The sequence below is a fragment of the Onychostruthus taczanowskii genome, unplaced genomic scaffold, assembly GCF_017590055.1.
Source record: "Onychostruthus taczanowskii isolate IOZ18803 unplaced genomic scaffold, ASM1759005v1 scaffold21, whole genome shotgun sequence".
NCBI lineage: Eukaryota > Metazoa > Chordata > Aves > Passeriformes > Passeridae > Onychostruthus > Onychostruthus taczanowskii.
Genome location: NW_024499351.1, coordinates 1,315,272 through 1,338,604, shown reverse-complemented (window position 1 = coordinate 1,338,604; position 23,333 = coordinate 1,315,272). Strand labels below are relative to the sequence as shown.

Sequence of the window (23,333 nt, the reverse complement as noted above, 5' to 3'; positions counted from 1 at the left end):
CGTGTAACAACAATAACTTCATCTGTAATAAGGCATGCAATGCAGTAATTATGGTGGGGTGGCTAAGAAAGCAATCTGGAATGAAGAGGTGGGGAAAAACCCTGGGAACCTGCTTGAACAAGAAGTGCTTTGCAATTCTCTTCTTCTTTTGCATATTCCTTTGTCAGTTGGGCTCTCTAAGGGAAAACAGTTTGCAGCAATATTTTTTACAGGCATATTTTCTTTCTCTTCCAATTTTAATCAGATAGAAGCAAATCCTGGCTTTTCTCCACAGGTATCTTTTTAGGTAGAAGAGCTGATAAGCAGCTGAGCTGCATGAATGAGAAGTCAAGAGCTCAGGCTTCTGAGGATAAAGGGATCTGCTTAAGTAGATGCTTAAGTTGTACTAAAGTCCATAACTCATGAACTTGTACTTAAGTCTTTTGCTTAATAAAAACTATCTCAAATACATATTAGAGCACTTTGCTATTGGAGAAGGGAAGGGCTAAGTCTTCCCTTGAGTATCCTCTGCTGGTTATGCCTTTCTTGCTCAGTGGAGAGCAATTTTTGGCATATAAAATACATAATCCTTTCTATCAAAGTCTTCACATTCAATTCCTCCGTAACAGAGAAATTAAGTGGCCCTTCCATCCCGTATGGAGAATAACCAGGTGCCCAAACATTTTACTCAGACTGCATTTAAGTACAAAGTCTCTGCCTTATTCTTCCAATAGGTATGAAGTCATGCTTTCATATTTTGTTTAAGAACACCTTGTGACTGTTTAAGCTCTGGAGATAGCTCTTCTGATTTTATTTTTCCCATCACAGTGCTTCAATCTGAAAAATTTATGATGTGTTTCATCATTGTGGATTTCTTTCCCTAATTTAATATCTGTTAGATGGAATGATGTAGTGCCTTGTGTAAATAATGCCTCTTACATTGGCTTTTATTCCTTAGCATTTATGGGCTGTTCCCTTAGGAGATGGATCACTGTGTATCCCTGTTCAAGCCAAGTTTGCAGTCTTCCCTATTTGCTTTATATTCATTCATGCTTCTGACTGGACTGCTCCCATCTACCAAAATATGAGCTTAACTAGGCAAGCTTAGTTGTGACAGCACCAAAATCTTATTATCATAGAACAGTCTTTGCACAGACTACACAGAATGTAGCAAATTGAAATAGCTGTTTCAACTTGAGGACATAAATATTTTCTCTTTTATGGAATATTTTTGATGAAAGATAGCATAGAATCATAGAATCATTTAGAGTTGAGAAGACTCTTAAGAGTGAGTCCAGCTGTTAACCAAATGCTCCAAAGTTCATCACTAAAACTTGCCCTTAAGTTCTACATCTACACATCTTTAATACCTCCACGGGTGGTGACTCTATCACTGCCCTGTTTTCTTTAAGTGCCTGCTTGTACTTCGTGGTAAACTCTAAGAACTAATTTTTAAAAAACCTCAGTTCTAATTAAAAGCATTTTTAAAGGGAGATGAATGAAATACTAACCTTGCATGGCAATTTAGTGTGTAAAGTCTCTGATTAACCTTTTAAATTTAAACTCTAAAATTTCCTAGAAGAATGAATTTAAACCTATGGACCAACCACACTAAGTTATTATAACAACAATTTGTTAAAATACAATTTAAATTTCCCAAATATCTCAGATTTCTGAGGAGAGTAATGAGAAAGAATGTTTTGCTGTAAAATGAAAGAAGGGAGCACAATGGGAGAAACAACAGAAGTAATGGAAATGATACTACATTTACCTACTATCTGTAATTCTGTCATGCAATAGTGATAGCACAGAGATCTGTACAGTACTGAAAATCCATAACATTGGTTTAACTTTTTAGGTGGAAGACCAGTTTTAACCAGTTTCATAGATGTAAAGCAAAGCACACCCATTAGCACAACATTTTATATTTATTTAAATGTCTTGTCATGAAACACTGGAGAGGTTTTCATTGATTTCTATTCTAGCTCTGTAACAGGCGTGATTTATGCCATTACCAGAAAATTAATACATAGGCATAAAGTGAATTTGCACACCAACTGCACCATCCCTCTTGTTGGCACATAACACTGTAAGATTGGGGGGTTTCACTCTCCTCTATCAGGCTGATATCCATTCAGTTATTCAGAACTGAGCTTTCTAGAGTATTTATGTAATTTTCTTCATTGTTGCTTACATCACAGTGTGGTAGCTCCTGGGTTTCAACCCTCAGTGTTCCCAGCAGGTTTTTTGGACAGTTATGGACTACAGCCAACTGTAGTCAAACCTTGCTGGACTTCATGTTACCAAGTTGGAAATAAATTGTGATTTTATCTAATCTAACTTCAATGTAAGGACAAATTGAAGTTTTGAAAGATTGTAATAAAAGCTGCATGAGTGTAAGCGTGTCTAACATTTTTACTGGGACAAAACCTTAAAGGACATCTGTCATGATAAGGAATATTGAAATATTGACTATATATATATATATCAAATGAATGTATGATTAGACTTTGGCAGGATGGGAATTGATCCTTTGTTCTTATAAATTCATTTCACATCACAGGGTTTTATTTGTTTCTACTTCACACATTACTGGAATTTGTTTGTTAAACATGTTGGTTAAAGGTGCTAGGGCAGGAAAACAATTTGTTTAAATACAACTTGTTCTGTTCTTTGGAGAGCACAGAGGTATAGTAATATAGCAAAATAAGTATAAATGAGAATTTCCATAACTAATTATTGAGAGCAGAGCACTGCATAAGGGACATGCCCAATTTCTGTTCCCCATACTTTTTATTTATTATACAATCCAGTGGATTTCACTGCAAGAAAATTCTAAAGATTATATCATGTTTGTCTCACAGCTCCAGCACAGAACAAACAGGGAATTTTTTTTCTGCCAAATTCTCCTACAAGAACAAGTGTTTCTTTAGTTGTTAAGTTTTCTAAAAGTACAGGGATTTCTTTAAAAATCTACTGTTAGGTAGAAGTAAGAGCTGGAGTTCCAGATTCCTGGCCTTTGGTGGACCCTCTGGACTTGTCTGCAGAGGTCTTTCCACAGAGAATTCCTTTTATGGGCTCTTATTTTCTGAATTCCTGTACTGTAGTAGTTGCATTCAGAAAATGACTAATGGTTTAATTATGCAAAAAGAAATGTTTTTCATAACTCCTCCCACTGTGTAGTCTCTCTCTCATAGAAGACATTGCATAAGAAGGAGCTGATAAATACTGTGACTTAGTCTTCGAGATTATATGTATAATTTAATTTAAATTAATTTGGCATGAATATTCAATTAACTCTGAAATAACCCTGTCCAATAGCTTAAATTCTTTCTTTCTAAGAGAGACATTTAAAACATTATGTCAGCCAGTGAATGGATTTATTGGGAGCTCACAGCTATCTCTGTGGTAGGGCACAATTATTTATTTAAACAATATATGAATGATCAGAAATCACAAGAACAGAAAAAACGTGGTGGTTTTAATTTGTGATAATAACATAGAATTATATTAAACCCTACTTTATATTTTTTTACGTGCAGGCTATGCAGTTTATACAGAAAATATCAGATCTATGGATGATAGAGTGATCAGTGTAATTAATTTGCTTTTTCAAAACAGATTTTTCTTCTTTGTTTTTAACAGAAAAATTCAGTATATTTTATGTAACATTTGGGGACTTAACTACTTCTTCAAGTGTTCAGCAATTGTAGTTCTTGTACCCTTATATTTTAGTGTTGTGTTACATCTCTCTCTTTCATTGAAAAAGCTTTCAAAGCCATTATAAGACATCTTCACATCAGTGATAATTCATTTTTGTAATTTTGAAAATTAGATTACTATGTAATGGACGGCTGCTAATATGTACCTTGGAAGGTTTCACTTTATTCATGATTTTTGATGTCTTGTTTTCTCACTCTTTGGATTCAGCTCCTCTTTCACTCAGGTATTTTGGTGTCCCTAAGCCTTTCTGGGCCACAGCTGGAGAAGGTGGTGATTGACAGGACCCTGGTGGGGAAGCTCATCTCCGACACCATCAGTGATGGTAATTACACCCATGTGCAAATCAATTGCCTGCATTAACAATAGAGTAGAGAAACAGTATGTCAACAGATAGACTAATTATTGCCACTGGGGACTTGCAAACACAACAAGTAATTGCATGTAATGCTATAGTTACAACCCTCAGGACTAAGAGCACTTTAAGAATAATATTTAACATCAAAGTTTTCAGGCTTGTCAAATGCTGCATGGGTTTCTAAAACCCCGTTTCTTACACACTGTAATCACTGTGAGCATGCCATTTGAACGTGTCATGTTTATTTCGTAAGCGGGAGAATGGGACAGAACCAAACATTAGCCAATTGAATAATTGCATGGGATAGTTATTATTAAAGTTGTTATTAAAAAAGGCTGGATAACATTGGTTATGTGGAGGTGTTCTGATTTAGTTTCTCGATACCCAGAATCTCCCTATTGTTATTAACTAGTGACTGCTAAAATTAAGTTTTCATTTAATGCAGAAGGAAACTTACAAAAGTGTCTCTGTTTTCCACAGCTTTATGATATGACTCATAACGTTGAGAAATCAACTGGTATCTTGGCTTCTGCAGAAGCAAGAGTATGAAATTTTGGTGTAAGCCATGTTACATGTGCACTACCTTCCAAATTTTTTAAGAGTAAACCCACATTACATCCTTCTAGTAAGAATATGCACTTAGTTCAGGTTTGATCTTTAATGATTTAATTTTGTCTCTACCCAGGCATCTATTGAATGTTGGCCTACGTTTTAAGAAACTCCAATACTGTGTCTCACTGATCTTGTCTTATCAATGCATGGTAGTTTAGTCTTGAAAAATTAATATTGATATAACTATGTTTGTAGAATCTTTACTTATTAAAAAAATTTAACCCAGACCTCATTTTTTATTAACTAATTACACAGAGAGAATAGAACACATTTATTATCTTGTCTTCCTTTTTTCACTCTCCACCTTAATTACTGGACTTCTAATTACATCTATGATTTTTTGCACTCTGCTTCTGGGGGGAGTTTCCTACTTTCAGGTGACAAAAAGTAGGAAAGCATGTAATCTAAGGTTATTCCTAAATTAAAGTAGTTTGGGGAAATTATTTTGAATACTTCATCTTTAAAAAAACAATAAAAAATAACATATGTTGGTTATGCCTTACTTTGACTTAATATGTCATAGAAATATTTGTTCAGAAAATACTGCTAACTAAATGAGCTTACAACTAAAACAAAAATAAAGCAAGAAATATGTTTTGCTGCTTTTGGACAACTGTATTTATTATATAAATAACATTATATAGTGTTTTGTCCTTGTTTTCACATATGCAGGATGTCCTTAAACCTCCATGTTTGCTGACAGACAAGTCTGTAGGTGAAATAAAACTGCCTCTGTTCAGTAAAAGCAAGCCACTCAATAACTTTCATTGCAATACAGTTTTTATTTAACAATAACAATAAAAGGAACATTAAAAGAAGATGCTTTTGTTGCCCACACAAATAGCGCTCAAAATACAAATTTTTACACTGAACCATCGTTGCATGAGAAACATGAGATAATGTTGTCCTAGAGGAAATTAATTTTAATCCAAAGAAACAGCACATCTTTCCAAATCTGGCTTCAAGTAAGGGTTGTGATTATAAAGCTGGCCAAGCTACATTTAGCACAAGAAGCTTGTATAAAAACAATAGTTCTTACTTCAGCAATTGTGTATATGTAGAAATGGATAAGGGTTACAATCTGCCAGAATTACTTATGAAATTTTGTAATTCTCATTTGGAGTAGCATGTCTTCTTAACATTTGGAATAAAGGTCAGATTGTGTGCACAAAATACAGAATTACTACTGTTTTTATAATCCTCCTACATCTAAGAAAGTGCTCCTGATTCTTATTATTTATAAGCAAAATTTCATCAGCATCTGAAGTGTGCTGCAGCTCATCTTTTATGCAAACTGTGTATGTGAGGACATCAAAATATTTTAACGGTGTGCATGCATATTGAGGATACCATATTCAGTGGTTTTCAATTTTCATGTGTTTGCAGGATCTCAGTTATACCTTCTGAATCACCTTATCAGATGCTTTATCACCTTTTTTTTTCTTTTTCCAAAAAAGCTAATGTTAATGTTACATTTCAAAGGCAATTATTTGGCTCTAAACTCTACCCTTTAGCATTTGCATACCAGATACTTCAGAGTTGTGCCAGGACATGACTGTTGGAAAATGCAAGTGGTTATAAATCAGACTAAAGGAAAGCAAAGCTCAGTAGCTAGTTTTTCATGCTTATATGTAAGACTATACTGTCAATCTACTTAAGGATATGTAAAATTTGGATTTAAGAATCTGGGATATAAGTAATAAATTTTATTTTTTTAAATTTCTTTTTCAGAGGTTGTTCCACAGAGGGTTGTGTGTTTGTTTCTAAATCGGGTTCCACTTTAATTGGCATTTTCCTTTTAAGAGAGGTTTCTGAGTTTACAGTCTGAGCACAGCTTCATTTTAAACCGTCAGTGATCTGGTACTACTTACCCCAATTACTCATTTCACACTCAGACATCTCTTCAGCTGTGGGTGCTGCTTGAACAACGGGGTAACTCTTGGGAAAAATTCTCAATACAATTTTCTAAGTAATTTTCATTGACAGAGTAATCACTTTTATATTGAACTAATTTGGTCTAGCACCCCCTTATGGTAACAGTGGGGATTCCACTGAGCTGTTCCAGACTCCAAGCGAGTCTCTTCCATCTTGATTACTTGTATTGTTTGGGTACCCCCATGTGAAGCTTTCAGTGAATTCATAACTCCTCTAAAGCCTTGTCCTACATGTTACAGCCTCCTTGGTGTCTGCAGCAGCACCAGGAAGCTTGCAATGTCAAAATACCAGATACACCCCAAGTACTCATTTGCATTCATCACCCTTAATGCTAAGCTATATGAGGTCCATTTACAAAATACTGGTGGATGCAACCATAAGAAAAAAAAATACTGAAGGCTGAATACTGAGATGAAAATTAATGTGGAAGGGCATAAAATGTATATTTGAATGTAGTGACATTTTGGTATGAGATAATTTATTCAGGTGTATGTAATCAGAGTATTCTATAGGCTTTATTTCTCATTTCCAAGAAGGTGCTGATAGGATGACACACTGATATGTTTTAGGACATTACAGGGCTTTCAGTGTGATATTTAAGGCACTGTCTTGAAAAAAAATTGCTTTTTGCAGCATCTCAGTGGAGGGTTCACTACTTTGTTTTGTTCCTAGAGACAGGTATTACAGTGCTGACAATTTTTATTTGGTTTTTTTTTCAGCTGTTCTTACAGACAATTTCATCATCTTGTCATTTGAGGACCATAACCAACTCTGCTTTATTCAGTTTACAAAGATGATGGATTCTCCTGATGTAAACAAAAGACTGGAAAAACTCTCTTCTTTGGACTTTAAGGTATAGCTGCCAGTGGTGACTGCAAATATTGCGGGAATTATACATCATGTATCACTGATATTGTGTAGCCACATAAATTGCAAACCTTAATATAATTGACCAGAGCAGCTCAAACTCTAAAAATGGCAGTTACTGAAAAGGCAAAAAAATTAGAATGGCATTCTGAGTTAAAGAATTAAAATACTGTGCCAAGAGATCCAGATTTTTACTGTGTTTATTTTCAGGCTCAGACACACATTTGAGTTACCCCTGCTTGACGGATTACCTTGTGTCCATTGAGCAGCAGTAAGTGACCCTTGGCACATTCTTGGCATCTAACAAGCATGAAGCAAAGTCTGTAATGGTAAACCTCAGTGTAAAAGATTTAAGTTAATGTGTTTTACCTCTTGTGTGTTGTGGGCTGACAACACACATGGTCGCTTACTGTGTCTCAGCTGATAGACACAAACACATGAAGCTCTGATAATTCAGTCATCTGTCTGAGGTCCAAGACTTTTGTCATTCTTTGCAGAAATACTTATTTCCCCACTAGTTACATTAATGGTGTTGGTGGGACAACAACAAGTTGCTTTTAGCATTAAGCCACTGAGTAAGGAATCAAGACATAGAAGCTGAGTTTCCCACCACTGGCCAGCTGTGTGTGTGACGTTATGCAAGTGACTTGGTGTCTCAGTTTAAATAGTCCTTTTTTGCAGCCCTTTTTGTGGGGGTGTGTCTTCACTACAGTGACAGCAGCAGTGGAAAGGTAGCCTAGACAGAGCTGAGCTGAGCTTTAAACTGCCCAGTCTGGAGATCAGTGGAAACCAGCTCATCTCACGATGGGTTGGGCTGGGTAGACGTAACTTATTTCAACCATAAGTACTTTGGCATCAGGACACCAGTTCCTTAGGTGGAAGTGCTTGGTACTACAGCATTATGAAAAAATAATCAGCCAAGGCAATTAACTTTGAACAGTTGAAGTAGGGAAGGGGCTGCATCCAGTTCACTGAAAGAACGAAGAAGGGTCAAGCCTTTTCCCAAGAAATGCAGAGAGATGTTGTGAGCAAAAGAGAGAGTTTGTATTTATTTCAGACTGGATAAACATTAAAGAAAACAATATTGTGCTAGCAAATATTTTCCCCTTGACATCCCCTCAGTAATTTACTTCCTCACATAAGGGAGCTTGCATCTGCAAGGCAAGCTCTTTAAGGATATGTTTAATTTAAGTTTTGCCATAATGTGTTTTAACTTGCTTGGTAGAAATACTTTCTGCTAGGATTAATATCTAATACATTTTCCAGGCTGTTTCAGTTCAGGGCTTCTTTTCAGCAATGGCTTGTGTTTGCAAGATTGATCCAACCTCTATAACGTGGATTTGAGACAGTTCACTGTTCACTGGGAACTGAGCTGATACATACTTTACTTTAAAATGTTGTGCCTTGTGCCTGGCCTGTGGTGTTCATTGAGGCTGTGCTTTGGGAGCGAGCCTGGTGTGTGGTGGGGCTTTTTTCTTAATAGCACTAAAGTTTAACGAAGAAGCTGTGGTGAACTGCCTTTGTCACTGAAGTGTGAGGGCCACAGCTCCTGATTTAATGTTTAGAAAAACCAGAAGTGTCTGCCGCACTCCTTAATAGGGTTGTTAAGTTCAGTTCTTTGCTGACACAGCTGAGCTTCTCAAAACACCTCCATGCTCAACATTAACTTTGCTTTCTCTTGAAATCAGTGGGAATCACTATGGAACGTTTCTCCACCAGCCAAAAAAAGGCATTTGCATTTTTTAATTGAATGTTCTTTTGTGTGAGGCTTGCTAGTTAGGCAGCTAAATATAATTTTTATTATCTTCAGAATTGCACCAGTGTGAGACTGCAGAAAATATTATTCACTTCTGCAATAATATTGTGTCAGCTCTCTGCATTGATTTACTGTTCTTCATGGCTGATTTTGGTCAAACCTCAAAAGCTGGAAGATCACAGACATAGCAGTAGTGTCACTCGCAGTAGAAAAATAAGATGATCCTCAATTGCAACTCTGCAAACTTGTAATTGTATGTAACAATATGTAACAATAACAAATGTTGTGGGTTTAGGGGAAAAAAAAGGTTCTTTGTAGTTGGGGTTTTGTTCAAGAGAAATTGAATGAATAAGGTAGCGTGCACTGTTATAGAACTCACACAGGATTAAAATCTGGAGCCAAGATTCAGGAAATTTGATTGTAACCTTCATTTCTGCCTCTGACTTTTGGCATAGTCTTGAGAAATGTAGTATTTGGTTTACAGTCCCATTTCTACAATGAGGAAAGTGTTTGTAATGATATAATTAAATTTCTGTCATATTATCATTGTAATGATAAGCAACCTCACATTGTTCAGTTTCCAGGCTCATGGTGGGCAAAATTGGCAGCAGTACTGGACTGCCAGAGTTCTGTGAATAATAAGATCAAGTCAACCATGCTTTCCTCCTCACAGTTTGATATTTATCCAAAAGTCGAGTTTTTTATGCAATGCATACCTAAATGAATGAATTAATCTCCCTATGCTCTTACTTTCTAATTGATACCACCTTGAATTGTATTTGCACTTTGAAGCAATAAAGACTTACTATATGAATCACTACAGTCTTCATGACCAGCAAAATAGAAAACCAACTATTATTATTTACCTTTTCTCAGTGACATGAGTTCATGTTTGAGAGTGACATGTCTAATGCAAGACATAAAGGTCAACAAAGATTTGTGGCTGTTATGACATGTGTGATTGTTAAGAACAGTTAACACTACAATACAGGACTAATTGATACTTGTGTTGTCACCAAATTAGCTATTCTAATTCAAGTAACAGCTACCTCTTAACTATTGTGTATATTTTATCTTTACCCCTGAAAATATTTTGACCAGTAAAACACAGGATATTCTAAAAATATTGACCTTTTTCAAGTTTTTCCTGTCTGGTTTTTTAATCCATTTCAATTTACTGAAGGAGACAGAACAAGGAGTTAAATGTTTACCATGAGAGAACAACATTGGTAATTACTTTGATTTCAGTTCCTTTTTATGTGTATTCATGGGATGAAGAGGTCAATAATATTATGACCATGCAAATAGAAAAGGGTTCTTTTTGACCATATAAAAAACAGCAAAGGATTATTAAAGCATTAACCTTGATTTTAATGGCCTTGGTTGAGAGCTGAGATCACAATTTGGATGAGCCTGATTATTTACTAAATACAATACATAAATGCAACGGGTTCTTAACACCCATTGCACTCTGGCATTATCGCATTACTGCCAGCCTTTGTTGCCTTGCAGACAGGAATATGAAAGCAATCTGTCATGTAGTGAGACTGGCTCCAGAAGCATTTCTCTGATAAGAAGACCCCCTGCCCTTTGCTAGTGTCTGGTCCAGTAGGCTTAGCCATGCGCTTAATCCCCAGAAAGTGGTTCGATTATTGCTGACCAGCAATGGCAAGATAGTTTTTTTTTCCCCTAGCTATCAACCTTCCATTAATTCCTTAAGCAGAAATGCGGTGCAATCTATATTTCCTTGGCATGTGTCACCCAGATGGTGCACTGCTCATGTTTTCAAATAACCATGCTCCAAATAACAGAGTTTGAATAATAAATTCCACAAATCCTTCCTGAGAAAGAGGCACAATTCTCAAGAGCTGCATAAACTTTACGCATGATGCTGTAGCTCATCCACATTATGCAGAAAAGTATATGTTCTTTTGCAAAGCGGATGTTTGTGTTTCCATCCCTTAATTTGGGGAGGAAGAAGAAAGATATATGTTTGCTCAAATACTGTAGAATATATTTAATATTTGATTATGTCTTAAACACTAGCCTTAGCTCCGTGGTCAGCTTTGCAGAACTTGTCATTTAATATGGCTAAGCTTAAATCCTGTGTGGAGGTCGATGCTGTCAAGCAAGCATGACTGTACATTTTGGTATTGATTGGAGTCATTGCAGTAAATTCCTTCTTAACTCATATTCCTTTCCATCCCAATCCCCTCCCCACAGATAAAAGAGTGAGCATGTCTTTCTGTCTGAGGAGATATTTTTCACGTTTACAGACAGCCTCTATGAAGATATATGTACGCAGAGCTCTGTGTATATATACATTCTTTCTCATACATCCAAAGTAATTCCTCCCATTTGCTCCTACCATGCTATTTTATCACCTCCAATATTTCCTAAATTTTTTTCTTCCCTCAGATTTCTTATGTTGATATACTTGGACCAGAAGGTAGAAGGATGAAACGTCACCTGGCAATAAACTGTATGCAAGATCTGGTCATTTGCTGGTGGTCAGCAACCAGTGATGGAGCATGGCCTTGGTCTCCTATTTCCTGTCAGAGGGACAGAGCCAACCTATTGCTATTAGGCTGTGCACATGGCAAATTGGAGGTAAAGTGATGAACTGTCTTGTTACATTAATTTTTGAATTTGCTGAAGAAAGAGCTATTCCTCTTAAATGCATATTCGAGTAGATATAAAGAACAGATATGATTAAAACAGAAGACAGGAAAATCAGCCATGCTAATAGTAAAAACAAATGTTTGTTATTGAACAGAAAAGCACGTTATTTACTTTGTTTACTATTTTCACATCAAACCTGAGAAATATAGCCAGGAAATTAGGTCTTTATCATGAAACAGCTTTGTGCTGCTGAAACTGAAAATAGAAGTGTCAGAGTTCCACTAGAAAACTCCAAAATTAATTAGCAATTGTAACTGTTGCATGTATGTCTGTTGCAATTATTTTACATTGTCTGCAATGTTAACTGATAGACAATTTGCATCTATTTCAAGTGTTTTTCATAAAATATTAACTATGCCCAGATGGTGGTTAAATTTTTGTTATGAGTATTGGTCAAATGAGGGACTGATTTTTTTTCTCAAAGGGAAAGTTAAAACACACTATCTACAGGTGGGATGTAAGCTGTGAGTTAGGACAAAGCTACAAGTTGACCCCCCCTCCTGACACCTGCTTAGCTTACATTTATAGGCAGATGTTTTCATTTCAATTATTTAATTTTTGTTTCATCTGTTTAAGAATATTTGAATCCAATTTGTTTGGTTAGGTAGAAATATTAAAATGAAGCTATCTGAGCATACTCTGAAAGATCTGGAGTCTGAATTTAAAATATAAAAGCTTTTCTGGACAAACGTCTTGTATAGATGCTTCTCTATTTGGAATTTTATTTTCAGTTTATCTTTACCCACTTCTAATATGGACTAAAAAGGCACTGACGGTGGGAGAAGAGCACAAACTCAAGGATCAGCTGTGGAATAGTTGTTCTGGATTAGCTATTGCAGACTATTTCCCTGTAGGGAAAACCCCTAAGTAACATTTAAGAATAAGCTACTTTTACAAACAGCATCCTCCTCTCTTTAATTAGGGAAGATGTAAATGTTTTAATGTCTTGAAACTATTGCTTTGATAACTAATATTCATTTAAGTGAGATTATTTTCCCTTGGGATTTTCTACCTATTGAAAGTGAAGAGAAAAGGTAGCCGAGACAGCTTTCCTTTTCTTATTTCTGTCATTAGTCACTGTAGAATTGAAGTTTAAATTACCTCCAGCTCTGCCTTCTTTACTTCTTTTCAATTGACCTCTCTCCACTTACGGTCATCTTTGACTCATCTCTCTCCTCTGCCTGATCTACACCTGCAGTTCTCCATTCCCCCTGCAGCTATGCCAAATCACATAGAAAAAATTACTCTGGGAGCTAAAATGTGAGGCTGTTCTTTGTAAGCTTTTCCAGCTCTGTGCCAGTTATTATGAAACTTCATCCTACTAACATTTCAGACCTTATTTTTTACCATGGTTTCTGGAGAGCAACATTCCTGTGCCTATTTTATTCTTTCCCATGTCTCCAGAAATCTCCCTATTGCCACCATAGCAGTTTGCAGTCTGTTTCCTGAGATGGTTTTTAGAGACTGTTTTCTTTTAAGAAATTAACAGAAACCACCCTATCAGTTAAAAGCTCTCTTGTGTTTAATTTAATATGTTTTAAGGGAGATTTCCAAGTCACAGCATTCCCCTGCATCTTTCAATACACCTTGTTTTATCCTTTTCTTGTTTAAACTCTGGTATAGTCCCAAGCACATCACTGGTGTTTTACACAATAGTGATAATAAACATTCTCTGAGGCTTTAGGCTTAAGGTCATAATTTTAATTTGGCCCATATTGTAACAGAAATATAAGAAACTTCTTTTTAAAAGCAGCGCTACCAAATTTGACTGTTCAGTTGCTTTCCATTTTCTGATGCTTTCCCTGTACTTTTCTGTTTTAATTCTTAGATCTTCAGATGAATTTCTCTTCCTGTATTCATCAATAAAATACCAAGCACTATGACAGGGCAATAGAAAGCTAAGCCATATATGAGTAACAAACTGTCTTGCTGTTTGTCAGTTAGGCTGTTCCATGTATTCAGCTCTTGGATGCTCTGGAAGGCTCAGGTCACTCTGCCTGTACACTTGGCCTATGTGTCCATGATGAGTCACCCGTGGTGCTGTTTGCTGAGGTCTTTTGTTTGATTTCTATAGAGTTCCTTATGGGCAGGGATTAAATTCCTGTGCATGGATGGGAGAATATCATAACTCAGAAGTTCTAGAATTAACATCAGCCCCCAGTCTACATTTAACTGAGGTGCATTTTTCCCCTACAGTCTTGAAGAGAAACTTTAACTTAACATCTTTAACTTCTGAAGGACATTTGATAGGTTGTATGTGAAAAAAAGCATACTTACCATTTCTAGACAGCTTGTAAACAGTTACTCTCTAGGTCAGATACCACAAAAAGGCAGTGGTTCTGTAATCATGCTTACTTGCCTTTCTTTTCCTCTAATCCCTTGCCATTTGTAGTATTCCTCATGTATAGATTTGAAAAAAGAACTGGACATGCCATTGTTATTCATGAAAGTAAATCCATATTTATCATATTTGACCAGTAATATTAATTTACTCCCAGTGAAAGACTATTATCAGTATAAGAATTAGAAGCGTGAACTTACTCAGTTTAGAGCATTTATCAAAATCAAGTGTAGTACAGTAATACCACCAACATTTTCCTTGAAAATAGTAGCATCAGCTGGATAAAATAGCATTATTATCTAGAATCAGGAGAAAAACAGAAATTGCTGAACAACATGACCATAAAGAGCTGTTTGGCATGTTTGGTTTATGAAACCAAGCCCAAGGAAATGAGTGGGTGCTCACCACAGCCATCACCTCAGTGCTGACTTACAGAAACCACAAAACAACCTGCCAGCTGCTGCCACTCCTGCTGCTGGGGCAGAGCAAAGGCAAATGGGCACTTATATGGTACTACTTCCTGCCTGGAAGAATTTTCTGAGTGATCCTGGCTGCCCACCAGAAGAGTGCTTATTAGTATGAGGACAGGAATAGCTCTGGGATGAGACAGCTCAAGCCCTCATCATGATCATCACCTGTAACTGCACGTCCTGTGCTGGGATGATTCACACTGCACGAGGAGTGTTTGGGGCATAGTGTACTTCAGCAGCTTCTCAATCCAAGGAAGGAAATACATTTCACTTTTTAAACATACTGGAAATTTGATTTGAATTTTGCCACGTGGCTTTTTATTTTTACCATTTACTACTATTAAGGCTACAGGTAACCACTATTCCTCTACAAACAGAAATAACTGTTTCCTCACAAATCTTGACTTATTTTACTGATTTTTTTTACTGTGTTGAATGCTGTAAGATTTGGTGAAGCATTGTCCCTTGAAGAAATGAAGGTGCTTTTCTCTGTAGCATGTGACCTTGCTTCAGTGTGCAATGCATGTTGCTGCAGGAGGGTTTGTCTGTTGGACCTTTGTCTGCTTTCCTATGCATGGGTTTCCTCCAGTAAACTCACCCATTCTCTAATTTATTTATTTAATTATTGGAGGTTCGTTTGGTTTATTTTGTTTGGGGTTTGTTGGGTTTTTTTAACCTTAAAGTACCAACGATCAAAGAATGTTATTTAAATTGTGTCTCTGTGGGGATAATGCTGGTGTTTTGATTTCAAAACCAGAAGAGGAACCTTCCAGAAATTATTTCAGACAATTTGCTATGAATGAATAGGATCTGATGTGAAGTCATCTTTGGATTAAATGCTTTGGGAGAAAGTTGTGTTAAAATCAACATGAACTTTATTCTGCAAACACAAATTAACAGAAGATGCTGATGCCAGGGCACAGTTACTGTAGCACTTTGCATTTGTCTTCACCATTCTTATTTTCACTCCATTTAGTGCTAGTGGGAATGACTGAAATTATACTTCAATCTTGTGGAAAAAATAATTTCCCTGAGAGAGAATATTATTTTTCTTTCTCCCAAGAGATAATATTTAATAGTTATTGCTTTCATATTGTGCCTCGGATTTGTGAAATAAGCACAGCAGATCTTTTCCTACAGTTACTGGAGTGCTCAGAAAAACATCTACCCTGTGTGTCTGAATGGCTGAAATACCTCTCACACACATACAGCAAAGAATGTGAAATCCTCAGTGTCACATTGGGTTAGAAGTTCAATGAATAATACAGGATAAAGATGATGATGATAAATTTTGAAAGAAAATAAGAATAAGTGTTGACTGGAGATCTAAATAATAAGATTGCATGTAGGTCTGTAGATACAATGAAGCCAAATAAGTAACCTAGAGTAGGAGCTTTTCATTTTTATTCAGAAATGTTTTAAAATAAGGTGGTTTTTTCCCCTTTCAACTTCACTAGGCCATATTTAAAACAATTTTACTCTGGTGTGCACCACACTTCCCACTTTACATTTCTAATTAAAATGTTTGTTGCTATTTGGAACCTCACTGTGTGAAATTAAATAAGCACTTTTTTAACATCCATAAAATAAATCAAACATTCTTTTCTCATCTGAAAGACACACAGTTCAGTCACAGCAAGCTTGTTTTTCTGTTTCTTTTATTTTCTTTTTTTCATCTGCCTGGTAAGCCAATTTTCTGCTTAAGAACTACTGGTTAAAACTCTTACTTGTTTTGCTATGTGGACTTTATCCTTTCCCAGCACTCTATGCAAAATACTTCAATTTTAAGTGTTCAAAAAATTTCACTGAGAAGAGTGATACTGCCCACACAAGCTAGCGCTATTATTTCTCTCGAACATAAAATGAAAGAGAGTGTTTTAAATAGCATAGCAGGCCTCTTATTTACAAAGATTAACAGATTCCTTTACTTGGATTGTTATGATTCCTGGCTCTAGGATTTGGGAGCCTGGCATGTATAGCATCCCTTATCCTGCTGATGAACTGAAGCAGAGTCCAAGGCAGTACTGTAAGGGGAAAACAGTATAAATGTGCAGTAGTGATGCATAACTGCTACATTAATAAAGGAAATATGTATAAATTACATGGACAATATTTAAATGCATGTACTGTATTTTTGTATCATTCATGTCATAAAACTTTTAAATTTTTTAATTAATGTATTTATTTTAAAGAAATTAATTGGTTTTACTTCATGCAAAATAATTCCAGAAGTCTTTTCTTGAAATCCAAGGCTAAGTGCTTAGGCCAAGATTTTTGGGAATCATTGACCATTGAATGGACTGTACACCCTGCTTGTGATATTACAGCTCTGTCTTTTGAGACCCACTGCCCTGTCCCCTCCCCCACAAATCTGACAGTTGTTCTACCCACTGCTGAGGAAACTCCTCCTGCTTTTGCTTTCCCATTCCAAAAGCAAATGTTTTGTTAAATGATTTAATGTCACCTTTTAGGGTTCCAGAGAACTGCTTCTCATCAGGAAGGAATCTCAGTGGATTCCTTTAAATGGAAAGCTAAAGCACTATATGCACTACATTTACTACCATGTGTCTACTTACCAGATAGGAAAACAATTGACAGAATACCATCTTCTTGTGGGAAAAAAAAAAAAAAAGTTTTGATTATTAGCCTTAACTTTCAAAAGCATTATTAATGTTTCTGTAGTTGTGTGTCTCTCTGCTTTAATTCTTCAGTTAGTGGCATGAGAATGAATAATAAAACTAATTTCTGACAGAGAAACCCAAATCTTCCCTCTCAGATGGAAGAGAATATTCATTTTCCCCCTTCAGAGTGCTGAATACCAGACACATTTGGCAGAACTGGAAGGCAGAACAAAGGGGTCTCTCGGCTTGCTTCTCTTCCTGCAAGAGGCACATGAGGCCACTGATGCATGAGAAGCAGCTTATCTGTTCCAATTTGGGGAGAAATGTTTCTCTTGTTTCCAGCCAGAATTTGAACAGCAATGTCTAGAAAGGTTTCCTTTAAGCCTTATGTGTTTAAACATTATGCCAAACCTTATGTTTTGAAAGGTAACACAGAGTTTCTCTCCTTGCAGTAACTTTTTCCTGGTTAAGAATTGTGTTATATACAGCAACCAGACCTATCCTAGACTTCATTTCAAGGATTTGCTCTCAAAACTATGTGAAGCTAGGAAGGTTCTCATCTCAAGACTCATTACATTAATCTTCCAATATGGGAGATTTTACTTCCTTTGAAGTAAAATTCTAGGTAGTGATCATCATTTTGTCCTACTTTTGCTCTAAGAAGGTAGGACAAAATGATGAATTGGTTGCAATCTACTTGCTGACTCTCAAAGAATCATATGGCAACATTTATTTTCTGTGACTATTTCCATTGCTGGTTTCCTCCAGTCACTCCCATGGAGTTGTAAAATCCATGTTTCACATATTTTCTTGTCTATTGCCTTAACCTTCAAGGCCAGTCTCTCTTTAGAATTTAATTTAATTTGATGAGAGCTTTCAGGCTCTCATCTCTCATAGGCCTGATTATTTTGTGGATCTTCATGACTTTCTTGGAGCTTTTGAAGAGTTGTCCAGAGAAAAATACTGGTTTGGGGTCAAAATATGTAGTAGAATAATGCAGTACATGGAAACTTCCCAGAGGAAGACAGAAAAGTGAGTCCAAGAAAGCCTCAAGGCTCATTTCACTGAAGTTATGGAAGCTTTGAAGACTTGCTTGGGCAAGATTTCTGTTTCACACATTTGAAAGGAGCTGCCTGGTCTCTATACATACTCCCAGGGAAAACTGCAGAACAAACAGTAACACTTCACTTTGTCTTTATTTGGGGTTAGAGAACTCTGTGGTCACAGTAATCCTGTGTCCACAATAACCTCTTTTGGGAGTTTCCTTGCCATGCAATTTAACACCCTAATAAACACACTTCAGCAGTTCTAACATCTACACAGTAGCCACTGCAAGGTTTTGTGGGCATAAAATGACTTGTTGCAGAGGCTAAGCCATTGGTGAGGGAATGGTTGAGGTGAGAAAGTGTTTTTCAGACTAGAAAAGTAAAGTAATCTTTTATTTCCTCTTTGACGCATATTTTCATGGATCTCTGTTGAGATTGGTTGATGTGGTTTTCACAGGTTAAATGCATTGGCTTCTGCATCAGGTGCTTTTGCATTAAGTGGTTCTTTGCATGTCCCTAGCTACTCATCTAAAAGTAGCAAAGATTTTTGTATTAACTGTCATTTGGTTTCCAGCCAGAGCATTGCAATAATCCCTTTTTTCTTTCTTTTGATTGAGAAACCCTTTTGCGGACAAAATAAGTAAACTGTCAGAACAAAAGACCCTAATCAGTCTTATCAACGTCCCAAAAAGCTTGTTTATAAACTTATCAGTTACTTTAGAAGTAATGGGTAGTATGCCAAAAAAAAAAACCTGAATTTCTTATTCTCCTTTACAGGATGAAAGGCTAAATTGCGTATTCAGTTGGTCTTGTGATCTGTGGAAATCAAATTTAAATTGCTCTAACATTATGTGTGCCTTTCTGTTTTCACCCTGAAATGTCTAGATTTCCTTCCTCATCCTCTCTCTACCTTTTAATCACATTTTTTATTCCTTTCTGTGCTTTCATACCATGTGGATTCAAGGGGCTTCCAAAAGTTGTGGCAGGTCAGCAGCTTTAATTTACAATGTGAAGATTACTGTGGGTATACATGAGAGAAGGTTTCGGCTCAGGTTCACATTTTCCTTTCACTCTTTATTTCTGCATGAACAAACACCAGCAAGTTTCTCACTGGCTTCCACTACTCTCACTCTTCTAGAACCACAGGTTTTCTGTCTATTTTTTATGAAATAGCTTTTCATAAGCTCATCTGTAACTCATTTACAGCTGTTGTTTCTCTCAAGGTTTCCCTGCTCAAATCCTGTACAGCACCTCTTGTTCAAATCCGTTTATCATTAGTACATGAACCTTTGCTGGTCTCCTCTGCTGCTTCCACCTCTTAAGGGTACTTCCCATGTTTCCACACTGCAGATTCTTGCTCTTTGCTAGCTGCTGTCTTTTTATCACATTTTGCCTTTATGTTCTTCCTCCCATTCGTTTAACTTTCAAGTACCCTGTAATGGTCCCTGCTTTTCTGCTATCACAAATTCATTATTTCTGCATCTAAAACTGTATGACACCCAAGAACATCTACCACCTACTCATCTGGCAATGTATAGTAGATGCTGTTTTAACATGCCACTGTTTCTACCACTAAAGAGTAATATTTTCTGTTACCATGGCCCAAAGCAAATGATCAAAAATCCTCTATGCTTGATGCTAAGAGTAATTTACTATAGATTTTTCCCAGAATTTTGGGATTTTTACCCCAGGCCACTTGTGAATAATTAGTTATTCTTTTACATCAGTCCTTTCTTCTCTTACCATCATTGACCATTCCCTCTTTTATCTTCAGTTCTGCTAAACTGTTAATAAGACAAACAAATATGGTTCAAACTCTACTGCAGAGGGTTTTTTTTAATGAAATGAATTGATCTTTTAAATGGTAAAAGAGTATATTTCAGAGCTCAGTTTGAAGAATGCCTGCTTCTGACTGCCCCACAGGAAAGCGCATTCACAGCAGTCAATTTTTAAGAGTAAATCACTACAAATGAGTACCAAAAGGCTTTGGATTTTTGCCAGGTGCTGAGTTACGTCCGCATGGAGTGGGAGCCCCTGGATGCCAGGTTCAGCTCTGTCCAGCCCCGGCAGGTGCTGACTGTGGAGCGCTCGGTGTCCGCAGCCAAGGAGCCCATGGCCGACAGCTGCGTCTACAAGTGCGTCAGGAACCGAATCCAGTGCGCCGCCGTCACCAGGGTCCCCCTGCGAGCCAGAGCCATCAGCTGCTGCAGGGATGTGACAGAAGACAAACTGGTGCTGGGCTGTGAAGACTCCTCAGTAGTTCTGTACGAAGCCTACAGCCAAGTGACTCTGTTGGCCCAGGCAGAGCTGCTCCCTGCTGTAATAACCTACCACCCTTCTGGAGCCCTGCTGGTGGTTGGCAGCTCTCAAGGGGAGCTGCAGCTTTTTGACACGGCACTGTCCCCAATTAAAATTCAGCTCTTGGCACAGGAATATTCACCTGAGGCAACTCTGCAGTTCAGTAAACACTGTGATGTGCCCACCAGCCTCATCCAGATCCAGTGGGCTGCTCCTCCAGTTGCATTTCCCAGTCCTGACAGCATGGACATTCATGATCTTTTGTTGGTTAGATTTGATAAAGGACCCTTGGGAGTGCTTCACTTTAAACTTGGTAAGTTACTAAGCACATCTGTTGAACCTTGAGCTGTCAAAGAAATATCTGTATCCCATAAGGTTGGGAACACCCTAATTTTAGGTATATGAGACCATAGCCTTAAAAGCAAATTGCTCCAAAGATATCTGAAAGTACCAAGGAGTTCTTTATGTTTCACAATGACTTTATACCTTTTCCTATTCATAGAACAAGACCCTGACCTGCTGTCTGATTAGCATCCCATAATGTTCTTCACTACTTTAACAAAGCATAACAAATTTTCCTCTGGAAAATTCATTTAATCTGTAGTATATAATCTTAAGAATTGTATTCATTTTGTAGTAATAACCCTAACAAGTTAAAATAAGCTATATTTAATAATAGAATAGTAATGCTATTTTCTTTACCAAATTTTTTTTTTGCATGTGTGATGTATATTGTCCAATATTCTGTTCTTCCTGGCTTCGGTATATGAAGTTGCACCTTGTTTTTCCTTTGAAGACTTTCCACAGAAGAAGAATGATTTTCATAACCTTCAGAGAAGTTTTTTCTCTCAAGTAATTTGCAAGGAGTTGTGAATAAAAGAAGTAATAATGCTAATTTTAAAATTTATATAGCTCTTCTCTTTTTAGGTGTGAAGAACTTTTAAAGAGTAAAACCACAACTAACTTCCTTTTACAAACAGAAAAACAAGAGGCAGTAAAGAAAAGCTAAAGGGCTTTCCAAGAGTTACACAGTGGCTGAACTAAGAATAAAACCCCTGCAGTGGCTCATCAGTGAGAACTGTATTCATTTCATTCAAGTCAGGCAAGTTACAGTGGTGCAAGCCCATTGTGTGAGCTAAAAAAACAATCATGCTTAAACCCTCTGACTCCCAAGCCAGTGTTTCAGCAGGGCAGACAGCCATCCTGGAAAACTTCAGCATTTTGCCCATTGTCTGTCCAAGAAAACAGGATTACTTCTGTAGATCTTCATGAGAGTTTTTAATGATTCTTTTGTATAAAGCTATTGAGATTAGGAAGAAGCCTTTTTTATAAAAAAACCAAACCCAAACAAATTGCCAAAAGACTCAAAATAACAGTTGTTTTCAAAATAACGGGTTGTTATTTTGAAAATCTATTTAATTTCTTTACTTAATGAGATACACATGTACTTTTGTGGGCAAAAAACTGTCTAAAATTACCAGAGACCTAAAAATTTCAAAGACTGAATTAAAAAAATTTAACCAAGTGTGCCACTGCGAAAAGTTAAATTAATGTAATAGGATGTTAGTAACAAAAAGATGTTGGATTGGCTTATAGTTGTGTCATTTTAAAAGAGCTGATCCAAATTATTGCTGTTATCCATAAAAACCTATTTAAAAACCTGTTTACAGGTTATCATTCATTTTGAGATAATTAGCTGCATTAAGTTCAATGACAGGTTTAATAGTTACAGTGTACCCCAGAACACTAATTATAACAGCTATTTGATGATTTTGTGCATGTTGGCCATTTAAAAGAAAAACCCTCTAAATTATCTCTGTCCTGATTTGGTGGGATGGAGTTGAGCAGGAGGCATTCTACCCACCTCTACCTTGCTTTTCTTCAGTCCTCCCTGGTGAGGTTTTCTCACAACAGCTTTCCAGAATGCACAGCTTTCCCCTTGCTATCTTTAGCACATTTATGTTCTTACCAAGGCAAGCAGGCGCTCAGTACAGGGATTTAGAGGCCTTTCCTGCTAATTGCCAGCTTGTAAACTTAATTGGACTGTCTCCCTGGGCACTGTTCCTAAATCAATTAGGCAGTGAGTTGGCTGTCACCTCTTTTTCCCAAGCAGGTTGCCTGGAAGCGCACCACCCAGGAGAAGTCAAGCATCCAAATGGGAAGATGTTGACCTCTACAGCTGAAAGTTATCACATTTTAAAATTCATTCTGTATAATTACTGTAAAATCTCTTCTACGAAGAAGGCAAAGCTCTCTCCCTTCTTCCCTCTCTCCCTCTTTGTAGTCCACCATGCAAAAATATGCTGCTCTCTATTTCATCCTGGTGTTCAGCTTTACACTTCATCTCCGCAGTTTGCCACACTGCCAAGGGAACACTGTGTTGATTAGTAAGTCCATCTTCACAGTCTCAGTTTTTAGGTTTCTGCTATTTAAGAAATAATGCAGAATTAATTAATTAATTAATTAAATGCAATAATAAATTCTAGCAAAAAAATTAGGGGCTCATGACAGCAAGACCCAGACAGGCATTCAGGACTGAAATAAAATCCATGAGTAACACATGGCTTGGAATTGTTTCCCACAGAAGTCAGTTAAGAAACTATGTCAGTGAGAATAGGCAAATATGTTTTTAACTTCCAGCTACATTA

General features: G+C 36.8%; 1 protein-coding gene across 1 annotated transcript in view; it reads left to right on the top strand.

Moving 5' to 3' along the window:
* The window catches only part of LOC121335734 (WD repeat containing planar cell polarity effector), a 147,024-nt gene that overhangs the window by 55,398 nt on the left and 68,293 nt on the right, over positions 1-23,333 (top strand). The window contains 4 exon segments of the mRNA XM_041404135.1: positions 3,910-4,024; positions 7,324-7,457; positions 11,646-11,837; positions 20,389-20,998. Of these exon segments, the coding sequence (XP_041260069.1) occupies positions 3,910-4,024; positions 7,324-7,457; positions 11,646-11,837; positions 20,389-20,998 (1,051 nt within the window).